General features: G+C 41.2%; 1 protein-coding gene across 1 annotated transcript; it reads left to right on the top strand.

The window, feature by feature from the left end:
• Window positions 1-9,355, top strand: HRG (histidine rich glycoprotein). The gene is made up of 7 exons (XM_037024233.2): window positions 1-242; window positions 1,993-2,109; window positions 2,947-3,037; window positions 4,226-4,392; window positions 5,397-5,477; window positions 7,265-7,366; window positions 8,502-9,355. Exons 1-7 carry the CDS (start codon window positions 51-53, stop codon window positions 9,270-9,272), a joined length of 1,521 nt encoding a protein of 506 aa, XP_036880128.2. The 5' UTR covers window positions 1-50; the 3' UTR covers window positions 9,273-9,355.
• The last annotated feature ends 504 nt before the right edge of the window (window positions 9,356-9,859 follow it).

Below are 9,859 nucleotides of genomic sequence, written 5' to 3'. Positions count from 1 at the left end.
TCTCAGCTGTTGCTTACTATAGCAAGGGATGGCGTTCACGTTTCAGCAAAATGCAGGTGCTCACTGCAACGTTACTTTTGACCCTTGTCATCACACTGCAGTACTCCTGCGCTCTGAGCCCCACAGACTGCAGAGCTGCTGAGCCCGTGGCTGGGGAGGCACTAGACGTGATCAATGAAGAACGGCAGAAAGGCTACCTTTTCCAGCTGCTGCGGGTCGCTGATGCCCATTTGGACAGAGGGGTGAGGAATTGCCAAAGGCAGAGCTGAGCTGGGAGGCCATGCCACTGGGGCAAATGTGACTCTAGCCCCTAAGCCTGCTGCTTTGCACAAGGAAATGATTCTGGTCAGGGTTTTCTGTTTAGTTTCTGCTGCTTTAGACTGTTCTTTTTCCCTTCAGACTAATATTTGCTATTAGTATGTCCTCAGCTCTGAATCAATCTGTAAATACTTCTAAGCACTTATGCTGAGCCCAATGAAATGCTAAGTACTGTAAGAGAAAAATTAGAATGAACTGTGAACCCTGCCCTCAAGGAAATAATAATCAGCTCACATGCACACATAGGCACACTATGTAAGAGGATATATTTAGGAGGCCAACTGAGTGGCATAGATGCTGGAACAAGCTAATGAAAGGTGATCTATTAAAACTGGAAGGAGGGAGACTTCATTTAGGTCCCAAGGAATGAGCAGGATTTGAATAGGAAGGTGGCCTGGTAAAGGCATTCTAGAAGAATTCCAGACATACTACCTCTATGTGAGTAGGGCATTGGAAAGGGGGATGTTAGGGAGTAATTTAAACATAAGAAGAGGGTTCCAGAAGTTCTATATGGACATTGGAGCAGCCATCAGGTGGGAAGAGAGACTGTAGGCTTATCTTGAAGCAAGAAAGCCTAGTGTTTTCACTAAATAAGATGATATACTTCTTTGGAGTGGATTGGAGTGCTTGGTAGAGATAATGGAGAGAGGCCTCCTTTCCCACCCACAAAAATATCCTACCCTTTGGTAGAACCACAGAAATCAAGGAGGCCAGATGATGGAGCACCACAGAGGGCAAGCAGAGGGATTTCTTCTTGTTAAAAGAGGCACTACAGGTTGTAGAGAACAGGAGGGATTGCAGGAGTTTAGGATTTAACCTGGCACTTAGTGACCATTAGTCTTATGCCAGGCTCTCTGCCACATGTATAGGACCCAGGATGAACTGGCACCCTGCTGCCTCTGAGTGATACTATAGAGGGTGTTTGGGTGAGTGGAGAAGGGACACCGTGTTCCTGAGGAGATGGAGGCAGGTGACAGGGACATGAACTAGGAAGCTATTTCAAATGCTCAGGAATGAGGAAATGAGGACCAGACCTGGGCAGCGGCAATAGGGCAAAAAGAATGAAGGAAAGACATGAGACTTTTCAAAGAAAGACCATTCAAGGATTGGTAACTGGATACCAAAAGCACAGGAAGGGAAGAAATCAAAGTTGATTTCATATTTTTTAAGCCAGAGAGAGACTAAGGCAATGAATAATTATTGGTACCACTGACCAAAGACAAGGAAAGTTGAGAGAGGAGCTGATTTGTCATAGAAAAGAGTGGTTTTAGCTTTGGCAAGTTGAAATCATGGCAAAAAAATCCAAGTTCCAAAGTACAGCTGGGTGAGAGGATATACTGCACACACAGGCTGAAGGTGGTGATGTGGCTGTCATCACCAACAATTCTAGGCTTGCTTCTCTGACACCTCTACCCAGACCAACATGACTACTTAGTGATTTTGCCTTTTAAAAGTTGTGAGCAGAAGCAACATCATGACCAGTTAAGAAGAACATTTGGAAGTAGCTCTTGGAAGCTATTTATTCAAATAAATAAATCAAATGATACAATGGTAGGACATCTGCAATGATTTAGAGAACAGGAATTCTGTTTAAGAAATAAAGAGCTTGCTTTTATTGAAAGAGCACCAGTTTCCCACATGCTACTCACATGTTTTTTTCTTGGCATTCCCCAGCAATCTGCAGCTGTTTATTATTTAGTCTTAGATGTGAAAGAATCCGACTGTTCAGTCCTGTCCAGGCAACACTGGGAGGACTGTGAGCCAGCTGTTTCTAGACGTCCATCAGAGCTAGTAAGTAAACAGGCTACCATTGCCTTCTTACTGTTCTTGACTTCTGTCTGCTGTGGTTACTCAGGGTAGCCATATGCTTGGGCTCAGACAGTGTAAGAGTAAGAGCAGCCACTGTTTCTTTACTCATAAAGACTGTGTTGACCTTGAGTAATATTCTCTTGAGAGTTATACCTGGGAACTCAGTTCGAGATCAGTCTGTGGGTGTCCGGTCCCATGGATAGCATGACCGGCTGTGAGACTGTGGGCAAATCACCTAACATGGATAGATTTCCATCTCTTTAACTGAAAAATAAGAGTGTGGGAGTTGGAATGAGTGAACTGTAAGGCCCATTCTGACCCTGACAGTCTGTGGGGTCTAAGAATCTGTGAACTTATAATTGAGTCCTTTGAAAATGGGTCCCATTAGCAGGAAGGGTCAAAGGGATTAGTTGCAGTTACTGTGAGGGAGTCTTACTCTGCGCAGTGGTTATGAATGCTCAGATCCCAGGCTCTGCAGCAGAAGGAGAACACAAAAACGAGTAACACAAATATAAGATTTCCATTCTAGAAAATAAGATGCTTAAATACCTAGGAGTTTTCAGCACTTTTTTTTTCCCTTGAAAATGTTTGGGTACGGTCATGGTCTGTTTCTCCCTGGTTCCCTTGAGGGTTTGGACACCTGTAGCATTGAGTTCACAGAAACACATAAGAAAATACAGATTTTGAGAGAGGATTTGGTGAGAGAAACCACAAGTGAATTGAAAAGGATAGTAAGATTATATTGCATCAACTTTTTGTTCGCTCATATTCAACCTGAGGAAAGCAGTATACAATAACGCAAACCTCTCTTTCTTACAGGTGATTGGACAATGTAAGGTTATAGCTACAACACATTTGAATGAATCTCAGGATCTCAGAGTGAATGGCTTTAACTGCACCACTAGTTCTGGTATAGTCATCTGTTAAAATGCTAATATTAATTATTCTAGATTAATATAAAATTCAATTATACAGTAGTATTCATCATATACTACTATAATGTATATATGAGAAATGGTCCATGATCTCATGGACTCAGTTATTATCTTCTCTCTTGAGAAGAGAAAGTAGAGAAAAGAATAATCCCCTATTACCAGTATGCCTCCCTTTAAAGAAATCCCACATATAGAAGTAGAAATGTATGGCAGGCACTACAGCATCCTTGTAGAGAGTACAGGCTCTGGGTCAGATTTGTTTGAGTTTGAACCCAGCCTGATCACGTACTCGTTGTGTGGTCTTGAGAACAAGTTTCTTTCTTAACCTCTTTAAGTTTTCCCTCTTTGTGAAATGAAGCTAATAATAGTATTAGCCATTCAGGTCCTTCTAAGAATTAAATAAGATAGTCTGTGTAGTAAACTTTACAGAGTATTTAGCACTCAAGAATTGACCTCACCATCTAGAAATTATATATTATTATACAGTTCACAAGACAATTATACATATGTTATCTCATTTAATCTCACAACAAGGTTATGAAGTAAAAATTACAATACCTTCTCTTTTAGAGATAAAATAACTGAGGCTCAAGGAAATTCAATGGTTGGTCTTGGAAACACAATCAGGTTGAAGACATGATCCTATCCCACTAGTATTGACTCTAAATTCCATGCTCTTTTTATTTACTTTTTCAAAAAGAATTATCACAGAATTCCTTTAAAAATAGCATATCTCAACATGATTCAATATATAAAAATTCAACAGCCAAGCAACTCCTTCAGGAGGTCACCCTAAAGAAGGGTTGAGCTGTATCTTCTCTCATTGGCAAAAACTATATTAATGCTGTCTCTCCCTCCTTGGCAGCAACAGGAAGAGTTTATTAAAATATTAACATTTTGCGAATGATGGGGAGGATGTGTATCATGAATAGGGATCACAACAGAGACTTAAGCATCAGAAGGGTCTGAGTTTAAGTTTAGCTCTGCTGACTATTGGCTGATTTGATCTTGAACAAGTTACTTAGCTTCTCCAACCTTCAATTTGCCCATCTGTGAAATGGAAGCTATTGTTACTCTTGCCACCATTCTTATAGGTATTAAGTACTAGTGTTGATATTGCTCTTTAAGTTCAGTAACTCAGAGCTTCCATCTTCTGTCCCCAGTCTCTTCAGCCTTAGCCAACACCAAAGACAGCCCCATACTCTTTGATTTCTTTGAGGATACCAAGCTCTACAGAAAACAAGCTGACAAAGCCCTTGAGAAGTACAAAAGGGAGAATGATGATTTTGTCTCCTTCAGAGTGGACCAAGTGGAGAGAGTTGTAAGAGCGGTGAGTCTCTGCTGATGCCCAGCAGGGGTCTGAGAGCCCAGGCTGCCTCCAACCTGGCAGGAGCAAACTTGGCAGCATTGACCTTCCCCACGGGCCTTACTCAGTCAGCTGCCTTCCAAATTGAGGCCCCTATTGTAGCCTCAATAGATAGTGTGGAAATATCAAAGAAATGCCCTCCTGTGGTGTTTTACTTTTGGGGGTTGTGGGGAGTGTGACTATCTTCCAGAAAGGAGAGAAAACCCAAACAAGAAAGACAGAAAGACAGAAGAGCATATTAGGGTTATGTGAGCCATTAAAAATCATTTGGTCCTAACCATCTTGTCTTATGATGGGAAACCGAGGCTCAGATAAACTATCTCACCACACCCAGTGATGGGGCTGGAGCTAGACAGTTCACCTGCCTCCCATCTAGGGACCCAGGGACCTCCCACCAAAGTAATCTTGTAGAACAGCTAGTTGATGTTTATCATACATTTTGAAAACACAAAGTTAAATAGATTATAGGGCACACAGCAATGGAATGAATACCATGCAATTGCTAAAAAGCAATTTTGGACCTATATGCATTGGAAAGAGTTTCCAGGCATATTAGTAAGATAAAAGGTTACAGAACAATACTTTAGACTGTGAGCCCATTTACATTAAATAATTAGCTATACACATACATTTCACAACATATTTAAGAAAAGGCTAGAGGAGAAATACATCAAATAGGTGGTAGTGGTACCACTCTCTGGAAAGAACAGGTTGGGTGCAGAAAGGGTGATTTTTTTCCGTTATGCTTGATTATGTCTGTATTACTTGAACTTTTTCAATGAAATAGTAGTCACCTTACCACTTATGTGATAAATTTTTAAAGGCAGAGACCACCAGGAAAATGGCACATATTAGTGATTTTGAATCCTCATATTTCTTCACAGTGTATTGGATAATAGGTATCTATGGACTTTAAAAATTTTTTTCTTTTCATGTTCCTGAAACTGCTTTGATTCAATTTGTTTCAGAGAGGAGGGGAAAGAACCAATTACTATGTGGACTTTTCTGTAAGGAACTGCTCCAGTTACCATTTTCCCAGGCACTCTAATGTGAGTATAATAAATGTCTGTGACATATTAGGCAACATTTAGAGACCACTTACATGTGCCAGGCACCCTTCTAAGTGCTTTACACATATCCTACCTTATTAACATTACCACCACCCTGTGAAGTAGATTTATTTTTATCCCTGGCTTATGGATGGGGGAAACCAAGGCACAGAGAAATTGAGTGAATCATGAGAATTAAGATTTTATAATATACATGACATATACTTTAACTTAACACTGAGCTTTTTAACCCATTTAGATTAAACTAAAAACTAGCTTTTATAAAGAACCTATACCCATAGTGCTTTCATTTACTTAATCTCATTTACTCCTCATGTGACCCCATGTGACAAATGGAGATGTAACAGAGACCCAGCAAAGTAAGGGTCTTGCCCTATGTTCACAACCACAAGCTGAGATTAGAATCCAGTTCTACTGATTGATCCAGTGGGATTTTTCCTCCTAATCATTCATCAACTGATACTCATGTGCCTGCAGGAAGATCTTATTAACGATACTTGGCATTTGCATGGTGATTTGTAGCTTACAAAACATCTCCACGTCTATTTTTGCCTTGTTGGATCCCAGTGACCATCCTGCCAAGGAGAAGCAAGTGTCTGCCTCCATTTCGCTGGGACAGAAGGGCCTAGACATTTAACTACTTACCTAAGGACACTTAGCAAGAAAGTATTAGGACAAAGGATTTTAACAGTGGCCTTTTGATTTCAAATCCAGAATTTTTCTGAGACTTAACAACACATTTTTCCGGGACCAGAGAGAGGAAGCATTCATTCGTTTCTTCTCTGACTGTTCAATTTTTCAACCTGAAGCAATTCTAGAATATTGCTTAGTAGCCACCAGAAAAGATACTTCCCTGTCCCACTCCCATCCCCAACAAACCCTTAGCTATAGTGGTGTGGGTAATACAAGCCCAGCACAGAAACATAGTGGCTGGATGAGGGGGATCAGTGCTAAGTGTTTCACAGCAGTATTTCATTTAATTAAGTACTCCTACAACCTGTGGTTAAATAGCATTGTATCCATTTTATAGACAAGGACTGAGTTTCAGAAATGTTATGTAACTTGCCTAAACTCATACAACTAGTAAGTGGTGAACCCAAGGTTAACATAGATCTGTCTGACTACAAAACTCTACTCAGAACCTTATAGCTTAACAGGCTCTTCTGGAAAAGTTTTCTTCTTGGCCTGGTCTAACTGGATGCCGGGTTTTGGAGCCTCTGAGGCATAAGGGTGCCAGCCAGTTGTAGCCTCTGTCCTTGGAGGAAAGTTAGCAGGCAGTCACTTTGACAGAGTCTGTGCAAACCCATTTTTACACTGGCTCTCTCCTTCCTAACACTTTCCTCCAAGGGACTGGCCAAAGTTGCACGACCCCCTCTTCTGTACCACTCTTCATTCTCTCCAGGCACAGGCAACTCAGGTCTTCAGTGCAGAAGGGTTGGCCTAAAGGCAAGCCATCAGTGGTGTGGTATTCCTCAGTACCCCATGGGGAAGCCCAGTGCTGGTGACCACCCATGAAGGAGAAGAGTAACTTGCAAGGAAGTCCGGGAACGGGAACGTGCTCATTCCTCAAAGTGTTGACAAGGAAAGATTGTTTAATAGCTGGTGGAGATATTTGATAATATATTCTGATGTGTCTAAAGCTTTTCTTCCTTTCCTGGAAGTTCACAACTCTAGCTAGACACCTTCACATCACCTGCACACAAATGCAGATACATACATACACATACACAAGCACACATACTGAGAGACTTCTCTCTTCTTTGTAGATCTTTGGATTCTGCAGGGCAGATTTGTCCTATGATGTCGAAGCCTCTGACTGGGAAACCCCAGAAAACATTGTCATAAACTGTGAAGTCTTCAACCTTGAGGTGGGTTGCCTAAGTACCTTTGTCATGAGCAGTCTGACTAAGTGATATTTTCACACACATAGTATACTTTGTTCTTATGGTTCTGTGGTTCTGTGTGTGTGTGTGTGTGTGTGTGTAAGAGAGAGACAGAGAGAGAGTGAGAGATGAGATGGGGGTAGGAGGGAAGGAGGAGAAATACAGAGAGAATAGGTCCCTGGGGAAAAGAGTACAATTGGTGGTATGACACAAAGAGTACGAAATAACGGGGGAAGGGGGAAGATTTGGCAGAAAAGTAAAATCATGACCAGTTCAATCTACCTTTAATAAATTTGAAAATGGCCCTTTTAGCCAGGATTCCAGTGCTGAAACCTAATAATTCCTAGCTTTTATTATTGGGCATAGAACCTAAGTGGAATGAATTGGCCTCAAATGCATTATATAAAGGTATATAAATGAGATGGAAAATAATATTTTACATCTGTCCCAGAGCACTTTTTTCTCTGCCAAGATATTCTTCAGAGTGTTTTTCTATCAGCAAAAAACCTGAAAATAATCCAAACATCCATGTGCCAAACCAAAAGTGTGTGTGTGTGGAGGGAGGGCAGGTTTGTCACCATGAACATGACTCCAGAGAGATTTTTTTAAAAATCTGAACAAGGAAAGGAATGAAGAAGTGAAGTGCTCATCCCTTAGGAACAGGAGATGCTAATGCCGTAAAGCCTCAGGACTCTGTCGAGAACATAAATTGTAAGGCACTAGTTTTCCAAGTGTTGGTCTACAGATGAGGACCATTCCATAACAAAATTTTACCACTTTATGTTGAAATGAGAAAAATGAGGATAATTAGGAAAGTTTTTCATAACACAACATTTATTCCATCTAAAGAATCATCCTTTACTCTGAAATTATCTTTCTGGCTCTGGTGTGTCAAAATATTATTTCTGTTGTGAAGTAGTAATGATGGCAGATGATAGTTTTTAACTTTATTTTAAAGGTCAACTTAGCTAGAAAAAAATTTGAAGACCCTTTTTCTCAGTATCCTACTTTTAAAATTTATTTGCAGAATCCAAAAGTCTGAGAGTCATTGGTCTAAATCAAGTTAAACATCTAACTTCTTTTGTTACATGGTATTCACTTGTCTGTGTCCTTTAACCAGGAACACAGAAACATCAGTGTTGTGCAGCCCCGTTCGGGCCATCCCCTCCACTCTGATGCGCATGAGGATTCCCCTGCTGGCAAGCTTCCATTTAAGCCCAGTGAATCCAGAGATCATCATCGTCCCCACAAGCCACATACACCGGGATGCCCACCTCCTCTGGAAGACCAAAACCACTCAGACAGACCACCACTTCAAGCAGGAGCTCTTCCACTATTACCCCCATCAGTGTCAAGATGTCATCACCCTCATTTTGGCACTAATAAGACCCATGGACCCCCTCATAAGCATGGCTCCAGTGAGCACCATCCCCATGGACACCGTCGTCATGAGCACCATCCCCATGGACACTATCGCCGTAGACACCGTCCCCGTGGGCACCGTCCCCATGGACACCATCCCCATGGGCACTATCCCCATGGCCGTTTCCATGACCATGGACCCTGTGACCCACCACCCCATAGCCAACGTCCCCAAGATCACTATCACCCACCATCTAGGCAATCAGAGGAAAGAGGTCCAGGTAAAGGGCACTTTCCCTTCCCATGGAGACAAATTGGACGTGTTTACCGACTCCCTCCACTAAAGAAAGATGAAGTTCTTCCTCTTCCTGAAGCCAACTTTCCCAGCTACTCATTGCCAAACCACAACAATCCCTCAGAGCCAAAGATTCAGCCCTTCCCTCAGTCAACCTCTGAATCATGTCCATGGACATTTAGTAGTGAGTTTACACATGTGTCAAAGTTTTTTGCATATACATTTCCAAAATAAAATATGATTTCCTTGATGGAGAAAAGTGAATAACATTCTGAATTAGAACCATAAATAAAATATGACCAGTAATAAACACAAAATTACTAGTTATTTTAACCTTTCTTGCATATTTAGGATAGGGCAAATGTGGGTGGGGGAGAAGATGGCTTGAGGAGAGACAAATGGCAAGGGGAAAAAAGATCTCGGCGCCACAAGTCTGACACCAGTCACTGGGTCACTTGAGACAAATCTCTGATCCTTAGAAGTTCTTTCTTTTCTGGACATAGTTTATTTAATTCTGGAGTCTTTACTTATGCTGTAGTTGGGCATGACAAGAAAGTATGTGTTATCACTTCAAGGATTATTCTTATAAAAGTGACCAAAATTCTCTCCTGCTTATTATCCTAGTCCTCTAAACTTCCTTTTGAAAATTAAGATCTAAATTCAGTTATGAAGCAAACAGTGCTCAGGCAAATAAACTGCAAAAAGGCTGCAGGCATGAATCAGACCATAAATTCAGGTGCACAACAAATACCATTTTATCTTCAGAACAAATTGATTTTTCATTCAAGCTGCCACCCTACTGGGCTAATTAGGAAACTTAA

The sequence above is a fragment of the Manis javanica genome, chromosome 3 (genome assembly GCF_040802235.1).
Source record: "Manis javanica isolate MJ-LG chromosome 3, MJ_LKY, whole genome shotgun sequence".
NCBI lineage: Eukaryota > Metazoa > Chordata > Mammalia > Pholidota > Manidae > Manis > Manis javanica.
The sequence above is the reverse complement of the archived record's forward strand: the minus strand, read 5'-3'. Positions and strand labels throughout refer to the sequence as shown.

What these genes read in the sequence shown, in the direction of transcription:
- HRG (XM_037024233.2), top strand. Translation starts at nt 51, where the DNA reads ATGCAGGTGCTCACTGCAACGTTACTTTTGACCCTTGTCATCACACTG. An exon ending in ATGCCCATTTGGACAGAGGG is followed by an intron (nt 243 to 1,992) that starts GTGAGGAATTGC and finishes GGCATTCCCCAG; the next exon opens with CAATCTGCAGCTGTTTATTA. An exon ending in TGGAGAGAGTTGTAAGAGCG is followed by an intron (nt 4,393 to 5,396) that starts GTGAGTCTCTGC and finishes AATTTGTTTCAG; the next exon opens with AGAGGAGGGGAAAGAACCAA.